This window comes from Aricia agestis, chromosome 6 (assembly GCF_905147365.1).
Source record: "Aricia agestis chromosome 6, ilAriAges1.1, whole genome shotgun sequence".
Taxonomy (NCBI): domain Eukaryota; kingdom Metazoa; phylum Arthropoda; class Insecta; order Lepidoptera; family Lycaenidae; genus Aricia; species Aricia agestis.
The window spans coordinates 15912760-15938649 of NC_056411.1; the positions used below are offsets into that span (position 1 = coordinate 15912760).

General features: G+C 37.9%; 1 protein-coding gene across 1 annotated transcript; it reads left to right on the forward strand.

The window, feature by feature from the left end:
* Positions 1-1101: 1101 nt before the first annotated feature.
* On the forward strand, positions 1102-25805 carry LOC121728324 (luciferin 4-monooxygenase-like). The gene is made up of 12 exons (XM_042116482.1): positions 1102-1134; positions 5577-5733; positions 8102-8309; positions 11174-11366; positions 13116-13238; positions 15881-16055; positions 17336-17470; positions 20523-20648; positions 21245-21328; positions 21805-21951; positions 23421-23589; positions 25566-25805. The coding sequence occupies exons 2-12, from the start codon at positions 5581-5583 to the stop codon at positions 25691-25693; spliced, it is 1641 nt and encodes a 546-aa protein (XP_041972416.1). The 5' UTR covers positions 1102-1134; positions 5577-5580; the 3' UTR covers positions 25694-25805.
* The last annotated feature ends 85 nt before the right edge of the window (positions 25806-25890 follow it).

Genomic DNA, 25890 nt, shown 5'->3' on the forward strand with positions numbered 1-25890 from the left:
TTAATATTAGTAAAGCTAATAATAATAGTATTTGCAAGATAGGCACTTTCAAAATTCAAACACTTATTTACAAATTATTTGCGGGGGAATTATTTATTTGTCCCGCTCATACAAAAAAAATATGGTTACGTTATGTATAGCTGCAAATCTACAGATTTTTTATCCGTGTACTTGTAAGACGATAACATTTTTAGTATTTATAGATAAGAAAGATGTATTATAATCCCAACTAACATTTATATAATACTAGCTGTTGCCCGCGACTTCGTCCGCGTGGACTTCAGTTTATAGCGCGCGATGTCAACAAAATTGGTGTCAAAAGCTTTAATAAAAAACACCCTGGTATCCCTTAAATCAAAACAGCTGTACAGTGTGCACATAATATTTCATTTTTTAAAATTAAACTTTATATATTATGCCAAATTTTAAAGCTTATTTAGCCCCCCAATTACACAACTTTACCCATAAACTATTTATCATTGATAGGTTTAAGGTTACGTCACTGTATATAATATAAAGTACTGACTTATTAAATAACGTAAAAAAGAAATAACAATCGAAAAAAAATCGAAACTTAAATATACAATGATACCACCTCTTATAGAAAGATGTTGGGCAAGCGTTAGCGCGATGTAAGAGACGCACGGCGCCATCTAGTATGAATTTTTGGAACTAACTTAATTTGAACAAATTTTCGTATTTTCACCCCCTTACAACCCTTTTTTCCAGTAAAAAAGTAGCCTATGTCCTTTCTCAGGCTTTAGACTATCTGTATACAAAATTTCATTACAATCGGTTCGGTAGTTTTGGCGTGAAAGCGAGACAGACAGACAGACAGAGATACTTTCGCATTTATAATATTAGTATAGATAACGATTAGCATTTGCACTATCGCAGGAGTCTCAATGTATGTATCGGAGGCGCTACTATAATCACAGAATATATTGCTATAATCAAGTAAATCGACAAGTGTACAAGCTGCTTTATCTTACAAGAAACACAAATACAGTAGACTACTATTCTCGGCAGTTACGTTCGAGCGTCCTCATCGCTTACATTGATTCTGTGTTAAGTGTTTTACAACTATTTTAAAAACAGTTTAAAAACATATCACTGAAAAGAAAATATCGAAAAGTAAGTGTTAATTTGCAAGACAAAGAGCCGGAATTATATGGTTAGAGATAGAAAATATTATATTTAATTGTAGATAAATTTGATTGTACTAATAAATATTTAGGAAATTGTAATTTCTTTTAAAAATTTGTCAATGTAGGTAGGTAAAAGGTACACATTTTATGCATTAATTGATCTTTTTTTATTAAAAGGGGGTATGTGTGCGTGTGGTTTACGTGTCATCGTAGCTCCCAAACGGACGCTGGTGTTTTTGTTTGACAGCAATCACAAAGTTCGCTATAGTACAAAACTACGTTATAATATTTTAGAGTGTGCAATGTGCATGTATGTGCTACTTATACAATATACATATACTTAGATAATAATAATAGCTCCCACACCAGTTTCGGTGACGGTGGCCGGTTTCATTGAAACCAGGCCAGCTACGCAGGAGTAATTTTATAGTGCTCAGGTGTGTGCGCAGTACACAAGAGCACTCTCTATTCCTTTACTCTCATAACCCAGTGGGACGGAAGACCGACACGACTGGCGAGAAGTCAGGCGCAGGACCGACTTTTTACATGCCCATCCGAAGCATGGATCATCTTACTTGTCAGACAATCAGGTGATCAGCCTACATTGTCCTAACCAAACTTGGAAATAACATGTTTCCAACGCGGGAATCGAACCCACGACCTCCGAGTCGAGCCTCCGAGAAGAGCCACGCTCTATACCACTAGACCACGGAGGCTGTTAAATATAGAGTTCAATGTGAAAGTGCAAAAATGTTTTTGTGATTTCTATGGGCAAACGTCCGCGCGTTATGAATTTTTTCTTACAAAGATGAAAAGAAAAGATACTCTTTCAGCGCTGCTTACAGCGAACTCTACTGCGTGAAATTTTAATGGTTTTTTCCCGCAGTAAAATGATTCTATCTTAGATTTGTGAACTTTTTTTTAATTCAAAACAAATAAAATTCGGCCGCGTCATAGCCGCTCGCGCCTATCGCCAAGTTGCCAAAGTACGTCATACAAAATATTTTTTATTTTCAAAAAATAACTTGCATAGGTAGCTAGGTACTACTATAGGTAAATCGTTCTGCTGCGGGAAAACAACCACTAAAATTTCCCGTTGTATAAAGGGCACCTATACACATTACACACCCTTGGAAAGTATGTTTTATCACTTAGTTTTGTTACACCCTGTATAAATAAATTAATAACAAAGGATGATACCCTGAGCCTAAAATCAGCAACAGACAGACAGACTGACACACTTTCGCATTTATAATATTAGTATGAATTTATAAGCACTTAAGTAATTAAATTTTATACTTGATGTAATGTGTTGGATTTTGATTTTTAATTTTTAATTTTATGATACACACGCGCCAATTACAGCTGATAAGACGTGATAAGGGTTAGTTGACCCCATAACACATAGGTATTACTCAAATGTAAATAATCATGACCGTACGCAGGATTTTAGCTAGGGGGGGGGGGCAGCATGCCAGAAAAATTAACGTTTATTTTATGGGAACAAATATACCACCAAAAAAAGAAAGTCTAAAATTGCAATACTACCAGCTATTTTAGTCACGGCTACACTTCAAATTGTAATCGAACGCCAAATATGATCACTAAGTGTAGTATATGATCACCAAATATAGTAAACTAGCTGTTGCCCGCGACTTCATCCGCGTTAACATAGTATAATAACAAAGATGGATAGTTTTCTCCTTTTTGTTTTTGTGATTCCTTATACAAAGGGTAAAAACGGACCATATTTAAGCAAACGCAAACGTCAATAAACTTTCGAAATTTTAAAACTCAAGAAATGACGGACTTTCATTGAAACTTTCTACCCCAATTTCACCCCCTTGGGGGTAGAATTACCAGAAACACTTAAATACGTATCCATTTATTTTTAATCAGTAGCACAAAAATAAAGTTTCATGTTTCTAACTCAAGAAATGACGGACTTTCATTCAAACTTTCAACTCCAATTTCACCCCCTTGGGGGTAGAATTTCTAAAAACGCTTAAATACCTATCCATTCATTTTTAATCAGTAACCCAAAAATAAACTTTCATGTTTCTAACTCAAGAAATGACGGACTTTCATTGAAACTTTCTACCCCAATTTCACCCCCTTGGGGGTAGAATTACCAGAAACACTTAAATACGTATCCATTCATTTTTAATCAGTAGCACAAAAATAAAGTTTCATGTTTCTAACTCAAGAAATGAAGGACTTTCATTTAAACTTTCAACCCCTATTTCACCCCTTTTGGGGTAGAATTTTCAGAAACGCTTAAACATGTATCCAATCATTTTCAATCAGTAACCCAAACATAAAATTTCATGTTTCTAACTCAAGAAATAACGGAGTTTCATTCAAACTTTCAACCCCAATTTCACCCCTTGGGGGCAGAATTTTCAAGAACGCTTAAATACGTATCCATTCATTTTTAATCAGTAACCCAAAAATAAAGTTTCATGTTTCTAACTCAAGAAATGACGGACTTTCATTAAAACTTTCAACCCTTATTTCACCCCCTTCGGGGTAAAATTTTCAAAATTCCTTCCTTAGTGGGTGTCTACTTAATAAAACAACCCTACTCACCAAATTTCGTGGCTGTAACTTTTACAGTTTTTGCTCAGCGATGATGAATCGACTGATTTTACATGTCCTGTTAAAATTACATGTCCTGACTGACTGACTGACTAGTCAGTCAGTCAGGACATGTAATTTTATAAGTATAGATAGATGATCACCAAATATAGTAAATGATCACCAAAGCGAGCAAATCAATGCGATATTTCCGTCGAAATAAATCACTACGATTGACAAAAAATTTAAGTAAGTATATTAACAAAAAAAATATAACTCCATATTATGTTATGTTCAGCAGTTTGGACCTTAAGAGATAACAGTGTAACAGACGGAAACCTACCCTTTCCAATTTCAAATAGGCTTATAATTAACTGAGTAACATTTCACAGACAAAAATAGTAAACGATCACCAAAATAGAGACCACCATTTTAATGTAAAATGATAATTAAAGATTTAACATCTCGCTATCCTATTTATGTAAAGAACTCCAAATAAATCATTGTAAAACCAAAAATAGTAAATGATCACCATAATTAGTAAATGATCACAACCATCATAACTACTAGCATTTTAATGTAAAATTCTCACCAAAGTATTTTTATTTTGCTATCCTATTATAGAAAAATGAACCAAAAAAATGATTGCTAATAATAAAAACCAAATTTGAACTACATTTTAATTTTAAAATAAAAAAACAAAGGAATTACATCTCGCTATTTAACTATCGTAAATAAATAAATAATATAATAATGATAACGGGACTCTGTATAAGTATCTCCATACCAAATTTCATCAAAATCGTTTTAGTGGTTTGTTTTTTCGTGAGTAGCTTCATTTTTAACCCCCGACAAAAAGAGGGGTGTTATAAATTTGACGTGTCGGTCTGTCTGTCTGTCTTTGGCATCGTAGCATCCAAACGGGTGGACCGATTTATATCTAGTTTTTTTTTTGTTTCAAAGCTGACTTAATCGAGAGTGTTCTTAGCTCTAGTTCATCATCATCAGCCTGCTCCGTGCTGGAAAATCGCAATTCATCTGGTTCGTGAAGAGCCGATTAGCAACTTGCAGTCGTTTGGTGGGCTTTATATTTTGCATTCTAGTTCGTGACATTTATGAATATTTACACATTAATGGAAAGTTGACCTGGTGCTGTAGCATCACCTGGTAATCAATAGGATACCCAACTCCTCACCAACTTAGAGCAATGGTTTCGTGTTTGGGCTCATTCTAATTGCGACAACTTGTAAGACGTAGATAAACAGTAAATTTTTGCATGCTACTGCTGCAGCATCACCTGGATTCTATAGGAGCCGAGCTCCATATGAACCCAAAGTGGAGGTTTCATGTTTGGACTCATATTGACGGCCTCATCCAAAAGGACATTCCTAGATGGTATTCATTGGGATATAATATAATATTATTATGATCTTGTTGATAGGGATTATTCTGCACTATAACCAACACAAGTTTAAAAGCATGAAATAAAATTAAATTAAGAAATTAAAAAAAAAAACCCGCCAAACAACTTTAAAAAGTAATGAAATAATAATTCCTAGTGTAAAGAAAGTGATATTTTAGTCCATAATTATTGTTGTCACACCGCCAACAATGTCTTTTGCCATAAAAATATTCGGTTTGGTAAATTTATATAATTTCATGAGAATAAAATTCGCAGTGCGGACAGTCTTAGGCTGTAATTTAGTGAGGTAGGCTATATTCAGTCAGGATTTCTATACCGATAAGGACCACTCAGCTATATTTTTATCTACTCGTTCTGGCCTCTGGGTTATACGAAATATTTACATTTCTCAGCCTTTCATAACACCTGTTTAATTAATTTTTTGCCAGAACAATGTCGGAGTACCGATCTCGGGACTGGGTCCACTGGCACATGGGCGAGCTGGCTGCGCGCGTGGTGGCAGAGTCCGGGATACCCACCGACCGGTACCACCTGGGGAAACTCGTGCTGAGGAGCCTCCAGGATGACCCGGACTTTACCATGCAGGTATAGCATAGTATATTGTATGGTCTTTAGGCTCTACGCCTACTGTACACGTTACAAGGACATGAAGTACTATCAGAGAAGTTAGCCAGATGGCGAACCTACGTAATTTGGTCGCGTTACGTCAAACCCAGCCGACAGATCACAATTGACATTTTGAATTTCTTGTCCCCCTAACGGTGTCAGGGCTTGTTATTGTCTTATTAATTTATTAGTAAGTACATTAAAATGTTCTTTTAAATTTATGCACCATAAAAAATCCATTATTAATAATTATTATAATACATACCTACTTACTACATTAATTAAAAGTTCTTATACATACAAATTCTAATCACAATTAACGTTAGATTGACATGATCCGACTAACTGACGTTGGTTTGTCAACTGCGTATGAATCAATTTCCTCGGTGGTACAATAATTACAGGCGTATAATATAATACGTCACAAACGTGTTTGGGTTAGCGCAAGTAGAGACTAGAGAAGCGCAGTAGTGAAAAGGGGCGTAGCTACCACGCCGTATCGATTATAGAGACATATGGGGACCCCCAACGTGCGTATGCAAAAATTAATAAAACTTTTCTAATATTAATTTTTAAATTCACAAATGACAAAGTTAAGGAGTTCAGAAGTTGGCACCCTATGCGACTTTTTTGTTTTGTGAGAAGTTTTTACTTTCCTAAGGGACCCCAAAAAATTTATACGGGGCCCCGCTAAGGCACGCTACGCTTCTGGTAGTGGAGCAAGAAACATCAAAATTATCAGAATTAAATATGGTCCCAAAGTCCATAAGGAAAAAATATAGTAATTTTAATAAATTAACAATGTTTATTGTACATTTTTATTAAAATAATAATGATTATTTAAGTAAATTATAATTAACAAGAATTTAGATTTATTTAGAAAAGAATTTACAGCCAGGATAATGACAGAAGCGTGCTAAAGGAAAATAAAATATGTATGTTAATTATTAAGTACTTACTAACCTATTGTTGTTTTAAATATTAGAACATTCGACGTACGAAATACGAAAGACAAAAAGTTCCTAAAAGCCGGCAGGTAAGTAAGTAAATCAATTTGTAAAATGTTATTAAAACTGTTTGAACAATTTTTTCTACAAGTAAATCTTGTATAAAATAATTAAATAACTATATTTTGATTCGTTATTTAATAATTAACAAGAATTTTAAATTGCTCGTTTAAAGATATAAGATTTGTTCCGTAAAACGTATGTAAGAGCAAGGGCGTCGCCAAGGGGGGGCAGGGAGGGGCAGCTGCCCCCCCCCCTAGAGATTCTAAAAAGTTGCCAAATATAATGCAAACAACGACCACTATAATATTAAAATCTGGTAATAGATGTAAGGCTCGTAGGAGAAGTGAAAAGCTTTATGTGCTGTCGAATTTACCAACAATTCATACATTCTTTTCTCATTCATAGAGAATGAGAAAAGTATGAATTGTAGTAGGTAAAGTCAACTTGCCCCCCCCCTGCGCCATCGGCTGGCGACGCCCTTGTCAGTAAGAGGTTTTTGGAGAGAAAAACGATCTAAACCGGCTGTATATTATGTGTTAATTATTATTATACAGTCCTGCAGGCTTAGCATGTTCACCATGGAAACGATTTCTTTCTACGGAAGAATAGACAAAGTCGTCAGTTTGTCCGCAAAAACTGTCAGCGTTTCTATTCTTTCGTATTTCTACTGTGGCCGTGCTAAGCCTGCAGGAAAGAACGTGATTTTCTTCAGTTACTTACTGGTTTTTCTTTTTTTGAACTCTAAGCAAAGCTTGATCTTACTTATTGAGCCCAGACACTTAGATTAATGTGCAAGGGCGTCGCCAAGGGGGGGCAGGGAGGGGCAGCTGCCCCCACCTAGAGATTCTAAAAAGTTGCCAAATATAATGCAAACAACGACCACTATAATATTAAAATCTGGTAATAGATGTAAGGCTCGTAGTAGAAGTGAAAAGCTTTATGTGCTGTCGAATTTACCAACAATTCATACATTCTTTTCTCATTCATAGAGAATGAGAAAAGTATGAATTGTAGTAGGTAAAGTCAACTTGCCCCCCCCTGCGCCATCGGCTGGCGACGCCCTTGTTAATGTGAGAGACCAATCATTAATCTAAGGCCAGATAAATAGATGCAAACATTTTTGTGACCAGTGTGGCAGAGAAATTGATTCCTAGGCAGTTGATAGACCAACGTCATTTGGTCGGATCATGTCAATTCAATGTTAATTGTGATCTGTCGGCTGGGTTTGACATAACGCGACCAAAACGTAGGTCTACCAACTGGCCTATGAACCAACTTCTCTGATAGTAGTATATTTTAACTATGTCGTATTACCCTCTCAATGGTATTTGTAACAGATAGACGGCGCGACTGGCGGCTCGATCACGAACGGCGAGATCATGAGGCTGTCGATGGCGTGCGCGACCAGCTACCGCAACGTGGGCGTGGGGCTGGGCGACGTGGTCGCGATCATGAGCCCCAGCAACCTGCACCTGTCCGTGCCCTTCTACGCCGGACTGTTCACGGGCGTCGTGATCGCGCCCGTTGATAGCACCCTGGGTGTACGTAAGTATAGACAAAAGAAATTACGACACAATGTTGCGATTTGCGACGACAATGTTGCGGGGATAATGTTGCTGGGATATTATGGTACGGCGCGACAAAATCGTAGGACAATATTGCGCGGCAACATTGCATTGTTGTGACTTGTGAGTTGTGCTTGTGACACATTGTCGCCGCAACATAACCGCGGTCCGCGGAGCATTGCCTCTGCAACATTGCTTACTATCGTGCAAGCTGAATTTACGATCCTGAATTTTGGACCTGAATAAATCTAAGTTCTTAATTCTGTACCTATCCAAATTTTTTAAACTTCAATTGAGGAACCAAAAAATGCAAACTAATTCAGAAACTTTGGTTTTTGAATTAGGAATCAGGAACTAAAATTTAAAATCTCTAACTAATTAGGTTGTTAATATTAGGTTTTAAGATTCTGACTGTAGCACAGTAGTTTTTAGTGTCTGTAATGTGTAATCATGTATGTATGTAGTCTATAGTATAGTCTAGAGTTCTAGACCGTGCTTTTTAATTTAATACAATGCATGCAAGTACATAATATAATATTAGGACTTTAGGCAAAGTCCTAATAGTTGCGGTAGGTTCTATCGTACCCGCAACTCTGCCTGGAACACCATGGGGTTTTAGTGGGTAGACTACAGGAGTCCCACATACCCCGGCCGATATCCCCAATTTGCCGGGGATGCGTAGCATTTCCCTATGTTAAAAAAAGGCAAAGTCCTAATAAAATTTGGTACCTATTCAGTTAATTCTTATTTAGAACGAAAATTCGTTATTATCTTTACCTTTATTTAGTTTTTTGAGTAACAGTTTATTTTTGCAAAATGTAACTAAGTAATATTTTTTAATGGGATATTATTAAATGCACATCAGAATAATTTTTCAGCACACTACCTTAACTCCGCTAATTAACTGAATGCATACCAGAAAAACTAATGCTGATAAAAAAAAACAATTGATTAACTGAACATGTCCTTCAAAAAAAACTTAAACATCATACAAAACGAGACGATCTTTATAACCGAATTCACACCAAAAATATGGTTCATACATCGGATATATTATTTGTAAAACTAAAGTTTAAATTGTTTATCAAAAATACTAACTTGCACTCTAAATTGGACAATCTTACAACGGAATTTCTAAAACGATATCGAAAGGTGCACCACAATAAAATCAATTTCTATTATCAAAACAAGTCTACAAATTGACAAATCGTGCAACTAAAATATTTTTAACCTAACTTTATTTTCTTTTTGTTTCTCTGTTTTACTGAAAAACATGTTGGGGCCTCCTCATCTAACGCCGCACTCACTCCTTTGCGCTCGCTCTTTACTCTTTAGCGACCACAGATATATCTTGATCTATTTCTGTGTTAGCGACAAAGATTTTTGGTAATTATGATGACATATGGTGAAGGATATTATCATTCCAAAACTATATAATTCAAGGTTTCTTGATAAAAATTAAGAAAATTAAGAAAAATTATCAAAATTCACTACTGTATTGTAATTGTATGGGTTAATAAATTTATTAATGATTCTTAAATAATTAATAGCAATGTTGGCCCAATACGACTTGATTGGGTTGGGTTGGCTAAGGCGGGAGCGTAGCGCAGCGTAGCTCCCGCCTTAGCCATCGTGGTTATTTTTTGTGAACCACCCAGAAGTAGGAGCCCCGCGTAGCGGGGCTCCGTCGACTCATAATTGAAGCCAGTTGTTTTTTTCTTTTTTTTTTCTTTGGTAGCTTGTCAACCCCTAGAGTGCAATTCCTAAGCCGGAGGCTTAATTATTTTGCAATATATCGGTAAGGAACCCTTTGTGCGCGAATCCGACTCGCTCTTTGCCGATTGTTTATTATTATTGTTTATAAACTGAGTTACCATTCATTATGCCAAAGTTTAGTCCATGTTAAATTAGCACTTGATGATTTTTATGTGTTCTTAATCATATGAACATAACAGATTAAATTGGGTTTTATTTAGAATAAATGATGTTCCTAAAAGTAATTTAGGTGATGGTTTTCCTTTAAAAAGTTGTAGTATGTTTGTTGAACTAAGGAATTGTTAGATATACTATTTTAATAATAGTTATTCGTTCAGTAAAACAGTTTCGCAAATTACTTTAAAGAGTATGCTGAATTCGCATTATTTAGGGTGCATAATTAGTGTGCAAGTCAGTATTTTTGGTGAAACTTTCAAATATTTTGATCGAGAAAAGGGAATATACAGATATTGATTTAAATACATGCCTTTTTTAATTATGTATCCTAAATTATGCTAAAAGAATTGCGTTTAACCTTCCGAGAAATACTTTTTAATTGTTACCTAAACAATTTTTCGGCACAAACAATGACACATCGTTTGCCCTTTTAGTACCTTAAATAACCATATTTTTAAGTATTAAAATATTTATTAAAATTATTAGGTATGAGTTTGAACAAACAATCTAAGTTTTTATTTTCAAATAGGTACATATACTTGGTGAATAAAAATTAAACAACATTTCGCACCTTCGTTTTTCATAATAATTTGCACCCTGCCTTGTCTTTCCTAGTCAAGGGCACAAAATATGATTATGAAAATGTTTGGCACTGCTATGTCTTACAGATGGTACGGCATTATTTGTTATTATGTGATAAGATGGCTGCTGTTCTCACTCATTCCCATATTGTCATACTAGAATAATAATTTTGTAATCCGCAAATCAGTGGTATACTTAAATCCTTGGTATACTTAAATCCTTTCCCAGTACCATAGGTCCAAATAAATTGAAAAGTTAATTTTATCAAAATCGGTCCAGCTATTTAATATGAGTGTAGATCATGTCTTAGTTTTTTTTGTCCTTTTTCAGCGGAAATCGTCAACACCTTCAACATAATACAGCCAAAGATGATATTCTGTACGGGCAATAGCGCCCCGAACATACAACTGGCTCTCAACGAGATGGAGTCCAACGCCACTATAGTCACGTTCGACAAGAGCGACTACCTCTGCAGCCTGGAGGAATTCATAGAGAAATACGGTGACACGGATGAAGAGTTCAAGTGAGTTTATCACTTGAAAAATCGACTTCAAAAAAAGGAGGTTATCAATTCGACGCGTATGTATGTAATATTTCCAGAACTGCCCAATTTTCGTATAAGTAATATGTTAGTCTATATCAGCGTCTGAACAAATGTGCCAAAAGTGTTATATGTATGTATGTTTTTATGTTTGTGTTCGCATATGTCTGGAACTACCATTCCGATTTCAGTAATTCTTTTTTAATATTTTTGTTGTACTAACTACTAGGTATTGTTCAACTTAGAGAGTAGTGCAAGTTTCATCAAAATCGGTTCAGTAGTTTTGGAGATAGGAAATTTTAATTATTCTCAATTAGGTACAATTTTGAAGTCGGTTTTATCTCTTTAAAATACAGTTATTGACATTTGACAGTTTATCTTTAATAGATATTAATAACCAGGAGCCAGGAGCGTAGCTCCCGCCGTATTTAAATGCCGTATCAATTATACAGGATGTAACAAAACTAATTGATAATACTTTAGGGTGTGTAGGAACTAGGACTAGGAACTAGGAGGTTTTCACTTTCTTGGTGTGTTTAACAGCTAAAAAAAGCGCTAGAAAATAAAACTCAGAAAGCGGGCAAGGTAATTGCCATCCTTGTACCTTCAATCTTTGATAATATTATGACAATGATGCCCTACAATCGAACAGCATGAGAATTTGGTACCGGCTGAATGACCTAACACACCATGGAAAATTACTCAACTATGTATTTAGTAAATCATACATGACAATATACTAAATATAACTGCCTCCAATTTTGGAAGTGGGTATATAACATATTGTAGGTAAGGTCAGTGCGGGGAAATGTAGCTGGGGGCAAGTGTGACTGCTTTAATTTTTCGAAAAACTGTTTGAGCTTATGGTGGCAGTGACATCTGTTGTTGTGCGTAAAACTAATTTCAATGTACACAATCTCAATCCAGATGGAACTGTCAAGCACTTTTGAAGTTCTCGCCATTATAAAATCTGTCATATTTTTTAAGACGAACTCTAATTCACATGGGTTTTTTCAATCAATAAAAATCTTGGTGATTTTGAAGAACGATAATTGTATACCGGTTAGTTGCTTTTTTACTAACTAAACTTATTATTTCTTTTATAATTTTGTTGGAATTATTGCAAGTAAGAGATTTATGTCCATTAGAAAAATCTGACCTCAAAATTCTAGTGCTGGGGAAGTGTGCCTACTTTGTATGAGGCAAGTGTGTCTATAATATGTCACACTTGCCCCAAGTCAGGGTTTACAAACATTTGGTCTAATATTAGTGATTATGTAATTTCTGATTGCTTATATTTTGTTTACTTTTTAGTAATTAAAAATAAAACTTAGCAACTTCACTATTCAGGCTTCTGTAACCCAAATAAGTAAGTAGGTATCATATTTTTGAAATTAACAATAAAATAAAATAAATAACTCATTCAATCATTTTTACTTAAAAATGTTTTTCACCCCTCTTTCTGAAAACATTTAAGTATTTAAAATTTCTTCAGAAATAAAACAATTTTGATTTTTGATTTTGATTTTATAATATTGGTAGATATGGATTGATAGTCAGCTTTATCTACCTCGAGTAAGAAATCAATTTTAAAATGTGTGGCATTATAACTGCAAATACCGTAAGGTAAGTAATTATGTATTCTGTGCTGCAAATACTGAGCATTCCCTAGATTTAGAAATCGGAATTAGAACGATTCACATTAAAATATATATTTTGACCATTTTTCAGGGTAACAGACTTTGACGCTACCGATGCTTCGGTTCTGCTGATATCCACCAGCGGCACGACCGGCCTGCCCAAAGCCGCGGAAACCACACACAAGAACTTTGCCATTTCAATAGCATATCAATGGTAAGCTTCTCCACCTAATTAGACTTTCAGTACCTAATAAAACGAATTAATTGATTTTTTTATCCTAAGTCTTCAAAGTTAAAATCGTGCCAAAGAAATCGTAACCATCTTCTACCACCAAAACAAATTTGTACTTACCATCAAAAAATTGATTCATAGGCGTATACGACATACGTACCTATTATACGACCACATGACGGAGGTCTACCACGGTCTACTACACGGTCATTTGGTCGGGTAACGGGTTAGGTCACGTCAATGTTCCTAGTCATGATCTTGACTTGGACTCGACATAACACGACCAAATTAGACTTAGGTCTGCCATCTGTCTATTAATTTAACATTATTATGTTACGCTCAAAGACAGAAAACGCTTAGTGAGCGGAAAAATAGCCCACAACGCGTTGTGGTCGCAGTGAAACAGCCACGACGTGAAATTCGCGTTGTGACTTGTGGCTCTCATGAAATTTAGTATATAGGGGGTTTCGGGGGCGATAAATCGATCTAGCTAGGAATCATTTCTAGAAAATGTTATTTTCATCGGATACCGAGCAAAGCTCGGTCAAACAGCTAGTAGTATTATTATTCGCCAATAGATGTCAGTAAGAGTCATATTTTTCAGATTATCGATTATCGATAAAACACAAATAAAAAGACATTTTCTGAAAATGAACGCTCAGTGAGCGAAAAAATGGCTCACAACGCGTTGTGGTCATAGTGAAAACGGTCACGACGCGTTCTGGTAATCACAGAAATACCGAATAACGAAATTCGTGTCGTGGCTGACGTGCTATTCGTTGTGGTAATCGAGAAAAGCCATGACGCGTTCTGAGCATTTAAAAACAGCCACGACGCGAATCCGTCCGCGAATCCGCCACGTGAAAACGGCCACGTGAAAACGGCCACGACGCGTTCTGAAACCAGGTTAGTTACTCAGGAGTAATTTTATAGCGCCCAAGTGTGTGCGCAATACACAGGAGCACGTTACGCAGGAGTAATTTTAAAGTGCCCAAGTGTGTGCGCAATACACAAGAGCACTCTGGTTTCAATGAAACCAGGACACTTGCGCAGAAGTCATTTCATAGTGCCCAAGTGTGTGTGCAATACACAAGAGCACTCTGTTTTCAATGAAACCAGGCGAGGTCCACATGAGTTATTTTATAGTGCCCAAGTGTGTGCACAATACACAAGAGCACTCTGGTTGTTACGCAGGAGTTATGTTATAGTGCCCAAGTGTGTGCGTAATATACAAGAGCACTCTGATTTCAACGAAACCAGGCCAGTTACGACTTACGCGGGAGTAATTTTATAGGGCCCAAGTGTGTGCGCAATACACAAGAGCACTCTGGTTCCAATGAAACCAGGCCAGTTACGCAGGAGTAATTTTTATAGTGCCCAAGTGTGTGCGCAATACAGAAGAGCACTCTGGTTTTAATGAAACCAAGCCAGTTAAGCAGGAGTACTTTTATAGTGCCCAAGTGTGTGCGCAATACACAAGAGCACTCTGGTTTCAACGAAACCAGGCCAGTTACGCAGGAGTAATTTTTAAAGTGCCCAAGTGTGTGCGCAATACACAAGAGCACTCTGGTTCCAATGAAACCAGGCCAGTTACGCAGGAGTAACTTTATAGTGCCCAAGTGTGTGCGCAATACACAAGAGCACTCTGGTTTTAATGAAACCAGACCAGTTAAGCAGGAGTAATTTTATGGTACCCAAGTGTGTGCGCAATACACAAGAGCACTATTCTTTACTCTCATAACCCGATGGAGCGCTGGCGAGAGATCAGGTGCAGGACCGACTTTTACACGCGCACACACGTGTGCACTTTAAAATTACTTCTGCGTAACTGGACTGGTTTCATTGAAACCAGAGTGCTCTTGTGTATTGCGCACACACTTGGGCAAAATAAAATTACTCTTGCGTAGCTGGCCTGGTTTCATTGAAAGCAGAGTGCTCTTGTGTATTGCGCACACACTTGGGCACTATAAAATTACCCTTGCGTAACTGGCCTAGTTTCATTGAAACCAGAGTGCTCTTGTGTATTGCGCACACACTTGGGCAAAATAAAATTACTTGCGTAACATGGCCTGGTTTCAGTGCCCGTTTTCATTAGGGCCACAACACGAATTCGCGTCGTGGCTGTTTTTAAATGCTCAGAACGCGTCATGATTTTACTCGATTACCACAACGCGTTGTGGTCGAATAGCACGTCAGCCACGACACGAATTTCGCTTTGTGGTATTTCTGTGATTACCAGAACGCGTCGTGGCCGTTTTCACTAGGGCCACGACGAGAATTACCATTTTTTTGCTCACTGAGCGTTTTCGGTCTTTGAGCGTAATCCTAAGTACTCACATACGGTTTTGCTCGATAGTTTTACTCCGAATCGAAGGAAATGACATATTTAATTCCACCGAGCCAGCTCGAAGCGAGCCTTCGAGCTGTCAGTTTTGCGGTCCACACGGTGGTTATCGAGCAAAACCGTATGTGACTACTTAGCATAACACATACGTATACATCCTTATATCGCAATTGGGTAAGAACGTAGCTTTCGTCATTTTCAACAGTAAGTCTCCCGTAGCACTAACCTTTATTATTAATATTATTCTCTTGATATGAAAGGACTTATCTCAACTTTCCAGGGCCCAGCACCAAAAGTTCCCCAGTCCAGTGCGCATGACTCTGATCGGCGCGCCGCTGCAGTGGCTGACCAGCATCTTCCAGTACATCTCCACTCCCATCTTCAGGATCACCCGGCTGGAGTCCTCCGTACCTGTCACTGTGGATCTCGCCTGCGAGCTGATTAACAAATACAAGGTAACATTGACGAAATTGATTCTTAGGCAGATGGCGGACCTACGTGATTTGGTCGGATTATGTTAATTTAATGTAAGTCTTGATCCGTACCGGTCTTAGCACTATCAGCGCCCGGTAGTACTGAAAAAATTGGCGCCCCTTTTCTTTGCCTTCTGCGCCCCTTTTTATCCGGTGCCCTCCCTGGGCGGTCGTCCACCGCGCCGCGCCGTCAAAAAATTGATCTTTCAGCACTGCTATTTTCACAGTGAACTCTATTCAAGAGACACATACAGTATTATACCCAATGTTTGCCGCTTTAACAACAAATATACTAAAATTAAATTAAAGTTAATATTTAAGGGGACTCTCATACAACAAACGTGATTTTTTTGGATTTTTTGCTCGTAATCCATAATGGAAACCATGGGCGTAGCCAGGATTATACATAAGGGGGGGGGGGGCAGTAGCAGCGGGGGGGGGCCCCCCTAACGCCGAAAGAGGCGCTGAAGGCAAACAAAAGGGGCGTCAAATTTTTTCAACACTATCAGCACCCTGGGCGCCGAGGAAATCGCGTTCGAATTCGTGATTTTTAACAAAATATGAGCGAGCGAACTGGGATTGAATGCCTCCCCTCTCACCTCGCAACTCTCTCCGCTCCACGTTTAGGTATGAAGCTCGTGGGCTTCCCCCCCGTGCCAGAAAATAAAAACATAAATTATTTAAAATGTATATTACAGTGCATGAAGGGCGCCAGCCGCCCATTCTCCCCTTCGACTTTCAAGTTTCTTTGCAACAAGTGCCATTATTTTTAAGGTTCCGTACCCAAAGGGGAAAAACGGGACCCTGTTACTGAGACTTCGATATGTCTGTCCGTCTGTCTCCAGGCTGTAACTCAAGAACCGCTATAACTAGAATTCTGAAATTTTCACAGATTGTGTATATCTGTTGCCGGTATAACAACAAATACTAAAAACAAAATAAAAAATATTTAAGAGGGGCTCTCATACAACAAACGTAATTTTTTTGGCCTTTTGTGCTCTATATCAATAATAGCAATAGGTAGGCAAGTAGGTACTTGAATTTTTCACACAATCCTTAATTTTATGTGTACTTTAATATTTAATAGTAATATTATTATTACTTAAATAAAAAATTAAGAGACCCTCTTAGTTTTTTATTTAATATCCCATACAGAAAACACACATTTTGGCCTAATTTTGCTCTATAATGGTACGGAACCCTCCGTGCGCGAGTGCGTCTCGCAGTTGGCCGATTATTTTAAATAATTTTATTATTTCCAGCCAGCGTACACAATATTGAGTCCAACTATAATGACGACGCTCGTGAAGACGCGGAAGGACTGCGAGTTGACGTGCTTCAAGCAGATGCTGCTGGGCGGAAGCGCCGTCTCTAATGATCTATTTTTCAGATTACAAGTAAGTTTTTAAGGCGCTGTGGTTGTTGCAACTACGTAAAATGGGTTTTTTAAAACACGTTTTTAGTAAAGGAAATGTCATTATTTAAGTATAAAATAAGTAAGTACCGTTTTAAAATTGAGAAAATTTCCTATACGCAAAGGTATATCAGTACACAATTTGAAAAATTCTGCTCGATAGAAAAAAATCTCAAAGATGACTGTTATAACGCTGTTTTTCATAATTAAATCAGTTTATGGCTGAATTACACACTTTCTAGAAAAAACAAAAAATGTAGTATGTGTCGTAACTCGTAACCTAACCTAACCCATATTTGATTTGTGTAATACTAAAAACAAAAGGTTTTTATTACTCCTATTTTCTATTATCAAGGCACGCGGCGAGCGCGTAACAGCCACTGTACAAGGCGCGCTGATATGAATGTTATTTTAATGTCCTTGACGTCGATATTCGTACTGACAGACATCGACCTGCTAATTTTAGGGACTACTGGGCTTAAGGGCAAATTAGTAAAAATAAGAAGAGTGTGAAAAAATAGATAAGTAGTAGGGACTCCATATTTTTATCGCGGTAAAGTTTTCAAGTTTCCGCGATACCATACTGCCGTACCCACAGAAATGGATCTAGTTAGAAACGCCATGTCGCTCCAATTTGTATGAACACGAGCGTGTCACTTTTTTCATACCTACTGTGACGTCACAAGAGCGCTTTAGTGATGGGAATACCCGTACGCGTGGAATCGATTCGAAGGCATCGCCGCGCCCCGTCTCTTTTGCCACTTTAATAGGTATATTATCGATTTTTTAATCGATTATTATTTGAGTGAATATACAGAGGAATGATAAATCTAAAGATACGTGATTGCTAGGACAGATAGTAATATATTATATTATTCTAAACTAAATCACTAAACAGGAACATAAATATATATTACATAAAATATAATTACCGAATCACAAAATATCCCAAAGCGAACATTATCATTCCTCTGTTTCATGTCTGTTTCGAAATTCGATTACTTAGAATCGAGAATATGTACAACACTATTTGCTTCATTTGACAGAAAAATGAGAATATTGACTGTACCTCGCCTGACTGCGATGAGTGAACGTATCGATTGTTTTATTTCCATTGCGACAACAGAACGGGCTCTATAATTTTCTAACTAAAGCGGCAATGTATTATGAATCATGCGGTACACACGCAGTTACGTAGATTTCATGGTAAAAACTACAACCACCCACGATTAACATTAAATAATTGATTTTAAAATAAAGGACACATGATTTAATAATAAAATTACTTACCGATGAAAAGAAACGTATCCACTATTTAGACCAACGTTTCTAGTCGAATTTCCACAGACCAATACGGCACAATTAGACATTTTTACAATTCCGATTGACGTCCTATTCTGATAACGGTGGAGCGCAGACTAAAGAACAGACTTTCGAAATTTTGAGTTTTGACAATGTACAACGTTTGGGAACGCGATGGCACGCGAAGTACATACACATGGCAGTTCTAACCATATCCATTTCTGTGACCGTACCTGTAGGCCTACTACGAAACCGTTTTGAGACTCAAACAATCGGACGAGAATGCTGCGTCCTGGTGCCTTACTCCCGAAACTGATATCGATTTCGATTTTCGATTTCAACGGTTTTTTGACACTTTAGACATCTAAAAAATGACAAAAAACCGTTGAAATCGAAATCAGTTTCGGGAGTAAGGCACCTGCTCTAACAACGTCATTTCACGTTTGTTAGAGTGGGACGCAACATGTACCGTAACTATTTACTAATATTTAAATTTTCTAAAGTGAACTCCATCAGTAACCTTTTCTGATATAATACTCCTCACAACGATTTCGGTGACGGTGGTCGGTTTCATTGAAACCTTATAGTGCTCAAGTGTGTGCGCGGTACACAAGAGCACTCTCTATTCTCTTTTCTCCTTTACTCTCTTAACCCACTGGGACGGAAGACCGACACGACTGGCGAGAGGTCAAGCGCAGGACCGACTTTTTACATGCCCATCCGACGCATGGATCATCTTACTTGTCAGACAATCAGGTGATCAGCCTGCATTGTCCTAACCAAACTTGGAAATAACATGTTTCCAACGGGGGAATCGAACCCACGACCTCCGAGTCGGGAGCCACGCTCTTAACCACCAGACCACAGAGACTATTCTGATAGGTACGGTATGGAGATACACCATATGGGACTCATCCCAGGATTTTCTGCAGCACGAAGGAAGCAGCAACCTATATAATTGAAGACATGAGTGTCATCCACTCATCTCGCCAATTAATAATAATATCTATGGACGCTTCACACCACGTCAGTCTGGCCCCATGCTAATGTACCTGAACAACTTTTTGTTCCCTCGGCGGGATTCAAACCTGCGACCCCCGAATTGAGCTACCAATTACAGCCCACCAACTGAGCCACAGAGGTCGTCAAGGTTAAGGTCATTAGGTTGTTGGGAAAATTATTTGAAATCAAAAAAATATTGATTATAACTTCTAAGGGTGGGTTGCACCAACTTACTTTAGCTATAACTGTAACTTTAACTATAAGTACAATGCAAAATGTCAAATCTTTGGTTAAAGTCAAAAATGGACGCCATATTTAACCATAACGTTGAGCTCGACAAGGCTTTGAATAAACGTGACGAAAAAAGGAACTAACGCTGTCATCATACAAAAATACAAAAATTTCTGACAGTTCTCCTTTACCTGCAGCGCCCCCGCCCACGTTCATTTTAAGCAGAATTTGACAGATGACAGCTGGTCCAACAAGACCAGCTGTCATCTGTCAAATTCCGTGGTCAAAGTTAAGGTTAAAGCTAAAGTTAGCCTTAACTATAACCATAACTTTAACTACGCCTCTGGTGTAACCCACCCTTAGTATAGCTAAGTATAAGTAGGTACGTTGTGCTTAGGTTGTAAAATGTTAGATAACACCTACCGGCATCATCCACTCATGTCTGCAATTGCAAGTATTCTCCCAGTAGGTAACTAGTTTTTTTTTTTTGCTATTTCCAGGAAGTGACGCCACACACCCTGCTCTGCAACGGCTTCGGTATGACGGAGCTGTGCGGGCTGGGGCTGCAGGGCATCATGACGGATAGAGGCAACTTCTTGACTGCTCTAGGGTGTTTTCAGTACCGGGTAAGAACTATACCGTGACTTTACCAGACAAGACAAGACTTTACCAGAAAACATTCAACAACCAAATCCATTCTTCCATACTAATATTATAAATGCGAAAGTGTGTCTGTCTGTCCGTCTGTCTGTCTGTTACCTCTTCACGCTCAAACCGCTGAACCGATTTTGCTGAAATTTGGCATGGGGATACTTTGAGTCCCGGGAAAGGACATAGGATAGTTTTTATCTCGGAAAAATGTACGGTTCCCGCGCGATAAACGAGTTTTGCCGCAACGGAGTTGCGGGCGTCATCTAGTACGGTATATTATAATGTCCTAATCCCATCCAGGGGTGGCCCCTAGATCCTCCACTTTCTCTAAAGTAGCTAATAAGCTATTCACAACTTTTTTGACAGATTTTCCATACTTGGGGCCTGTTTCACCACTTTCTGATAAAGATAAAGTGCCTAATAGGCTATTCACAACTTTTTTGACAGATTCTCCATACGGTCTTACTTAACTTGATCTGTCAAGTTAATTGGTGAATAGCCTTATCAGGAATTGGTGAAACAGGCCTTTAGGATAATTAAATGTAAAAAGAAAAACCTATTTGGATTTCAGATAGTAAATCCTGAAACACACGAAGAGATTTTAGAACCAAACGTACCTGGAGAATTGTGGTTGAAGGGGCCTACTATATTTAAGGTAAGGGTTACAAAAAAATTTTTTAGCCGGCTGTATGTTTGTATATTCGTTAGCGTTTATCCTACGAATAATAAAAACTACGTTTATCCAATTAACTACTAAAGTTTAGTAACTAAACGGACAATAATAACTTCGGCGTTGTAGTACTAATTTTAGGCTTTTGATTAATACAAGACTTTTTTCGTGGATTATAGGTTCATGCCAATTATTTTTTGCGTATGTAGGTACCACCAACGAGGAAATTGATTCCTAGGCAGTTGACAGACCGACGTCATTTGGTCGGATCGTGTCAATTCAATGTTATTTGTGATCTGTCAGCTGGGTTTGACATAACGCGACCAAACTACTTAGGTCCCCCATCTGCCTAGGAATCAACTTCTCTGATAGTACAAGGCAGTCGCAGAAATATCTAGTACTTAATTAAAATAATAATCTAAAGTTCGTAAGTTTCTAGGTTTACATTTCGTGTTTTGCAGGGATACTATAGAAACGAGGCTGCAACACGGGAGACGTTTTCCGGAGACGGCTGGTTTAAGACGGGGGACATGTTCGTGAGAGACGAACGCTGGTACTACAGCTTCGTCGAGCGAATCAAGCTGCTGCTTAAATATAAGAGCTATCAGGTAAGCACTAATGGCCGGTTTCTGAGTTTTTTAACAGGAGTTTATCTATTCACTATCGCTTTTGATTGGCTAGCGTCAAAAAATTAACCAATCAATAACGCTTTACGCTAGTGAAAAATAAAACTCAGAAACCGAGCATGCGTAAACATTATTATATACTCCTAAAGTCGGCACTACATAATATAGGCGAACGCGTTGGCCGACGCGTTGGCCGGTGCGCTGGCCCAATGTGTAGAACGAAATACCTACCGCCAACGCGCGAACGCCCGTTCTACACATTGGGCCAGGGCGCCGGCCAACGCGTCAGCCAACGCGTTCGCATATATGTAGTGCCGACATAATTTTATACAGATTACAGACCACTCTAAGTTTAGCTATGCCTATGCTATAAATATGTACGGCTAGCCTACGAACTACCGACCACGCCACCGCCACGTAAAGCTATTTCTAAACTACGCTACACTACGCAGGCTCTACGTTGAAGCTACGAATAGCTACGCGCGCCTTCGCTAGATGCTACGAATAGCTAAACTACGCTACGCCTACGGACTACGCTACGTCATGTATACCGCGGCCGCATCGGGGAGTTTCAAAAATTTAATCTTATAAAATAGGTACTTGGAATTAAATGAATGTTTGATAACTGCAAAAACAAAATTTCATTTAAAAGTATACGTAGGTACTGTTTTTACTGTATTCTAAAATATGTAAAGTCTATTGTTGTTAATCTTTAATAATCTTTATTTAAAACTTTAAGCATCTGTTACATTATGACTTATAAGTACAATACAGTAGTATACGAAGACAATATTTTTAAACAGACTTTACACATATTGTACAACTTTGGCACCTGCACTAGGATGAGCCTGTCCTGCAGATCACCAATATATTTTCTTCTTTTAGACATATAGTTTAGTTATGATTTAAATTAAAAAAAAATATTCTTTTAATGAACTATCTTTTAGGACGCATTTTCCAAATTAAACAATACAACAGCCATTTTGGCATGTCCTTCATTTTAATATTTATTTTTTATAAAAACTTTGACCTAATTTGGTATTTATTTATAAAGTAACTGAAAGAGTGTCCATTTGTACTTTATTATGGTTAATTAAAAACTTAATTCAAATAGAAAGAAAAAGAATATGGTGATATAATGTACCTATCGTCCGAATGTATCGTGAATCGTGATCGCACGAAGCTTCGTACGATCACTCGTACACCGATCACAGCAAATCTGTCACAAAAAAGCTTACAGCCAGTTAAAAAAATGTCCATATTTCCGTTTTACTTTAAGTTTATTAGCAAGATACTTTTAACTTTACACATGCGCCAATTTTAGCAGTATTGCTAATATAGTATCAAAATGTCATGTCTCTTTCTTATTTAGGAAGAAAGAGAGAATACATTACCAAATACCAACGATTAACAACGCACACTGATGCGAGGCCTAACATTCTCATCCCCAGATATCACCAGTGGAAGTGGAGAACGTGATCCGCAAACACCCTGGAGTACTGGACGTGGCGGTGACCGGCATCAGGGACGACGAGTGCGGCGACCTGCCCGTCGCCTGCGTCGTGCCCAGACCGGGGTTCGACACCACCATCGCCGCGGAGATCAAGGACATCGTTAAAGGTATTTTGAAGTTTTGACTTAGTTATAAAAGTACCGCTCCTATCAACGCGGCGAGCGACAAAAAATCAAATAAAATGCCACTGCATGATATATAGGGCATAGGCTATAATCTATATAAATGAATATGCTCTACGCCACTACAGTGTACAAAGCAGCGGCGGCGTGGGTCGCTAGATCAATATCGGTGGAAAATAAAACCGGGTTAATTCAGACTGCATCGCGACACGTTGATGCATAATTTCTAAAGCGGGCTCCACACTCGCGGCGCGAAAGCCCGCGAAGGCCGCAAACCGCGAGTGTGGAGGGTTTCGCAGCTTCGCGTTCGCGCTTCGCGATTTCCCCATCCGGTGTCGGTTTTTTGGCCTGCAACAAAGGGCTCGCGAAGCGCGAACGCGAACATCATCCACACTCGCTTTTATTCGCTGTCGCACACAATGTCAGAGCAGCAGCAACAGTGACTTCAATGTACATATTACTCAAAATATGCGCGAACGTAAATGCGAAGATTGCGAGTATAGAGGGCCGTATTTGTACGCGTCGTGTTCACGGCGCGTTGCATCCGTGAATCGCAGCCGCAATTCGCGCCGCGAGTGTGGAGCCCGCATTAAATATTGAATTAACAGACTTCAATTGCGTAAGACGTCATGCAAAGGCGAATGCCCAAAAGTGGTACCAATTTGTCTCATGCTTCAATATGAAAATATAATAGTAATTATTTTTCGAATTTTTCAACGTAATTCCAGGCCAGGAATCCAATTTTTGAACTGTGAATATAAATTAAAGAATAAAAATTACTAAATATGACTTCCTCCATGTTTGGTTAGTGATGTAGTGCATTAATAGAAACATAATTAATATCAAAGAATCGATATCGTAACAATATCGATTCATTCGACTAAAGCAATTATTATTGCAATCGTTATAAATATTACTTGCTTTAATAACAGTTTTCGAATGATAATATTACATAATGATATCATGTATAAGCTGTTCTATAATATGTACGTATGTAATGTCTAGCGGCTTTATAAAGCCGCTAGACATTTGATGCATATAACATATTATGTATGTATTTGTTATTGTTATGACAATGTTTGGATAAAATAAAAATACATTGTTTGTTTTATTTTTGACTCCAGTCAACAGCATGCTCCTTGTGAGTATAGTATTACTTGGCAGCATGAGCATAAGCCCAATAGCGCACACGGCCAGGTCGTGCAGCCATCGAGAATCGAGATAGATACCTTAGTATGAAACCGCCATAGACCATGCGCGCACTTGGCCACCAAGCGGCCACACCATACTTTGGATGGCCGCTAGTGCGCTATTGCTTATTGGGCTATGTGTCCATTGTGAAAAGTATTGCGACTAAAATGTTACTTACATATTATAATAATGAAAAATACCCCTAGATATTAACGCCTTATAACGTTCGCTCGTGTATGATCTGTCAATAAAATATATGCTTTGAAAATTTTGAGGTTATTTTAGATTTTATCAAATTACTCTGAAACCACAGTTTTGTTTACAAAGATATTTTTATAGGAGCTAATATGATAATTATTAATTATAGACTGTAAAAAACCAAGTTTGGTCGTGAAGCAAAATGGTACAGGGTTCCATATATTTTTGGGAATTCTCCTTTACAAATTAAGGAATGCATTTACGGGTAGCGTTGCGGTCTGACTTTTGCAGACAACTTTTCTTTATTACGATGATTGGAACGAAGTTCCTTATCGCGCATTGCGAAAGGGGGCTAGACGGAAAAGTTGTAACGACACTTTTTTACCGACATTTATTTTAGTACCTGCGAAGTAGGGGCGGCGTTGATGTGGCGATGACGTCAACTGGCGGGAAATTTAAAACTTCGTTCCATCCGATTGTCCCTTGACAGTTGACACCTCTCAAGTTTTTATTAAGTACTTAAAATGTTTTGTTATATGTACACAATATGATAAAGTGGCATTTTTTTCCAGCATCTTTATCTGACGCCAAGCAACTGAGAGGCGGTGTAGTATTCTTGGATGCCATACCAGTGACAGCTACCACCAAAGTCCACAGGAGAAAGTTGAAAGAGCTGGTGCAAGTGTTGGACAAATATTAGATGAATTTCCACTGGGTGTGTTCCTTTACTGTACCAGTATACGGTCAAGTAAGGTTTGACTATTTGTTTGGTTACCAAGACGTCAGATCTCATTGAAGAGTATACTGGACTAGTAAATAAACGCACCCTGTAGTATTTCAATAGTTATAGTTTATATCTAAAAAAGTATATTATATATTGATACTAATTACTTACTA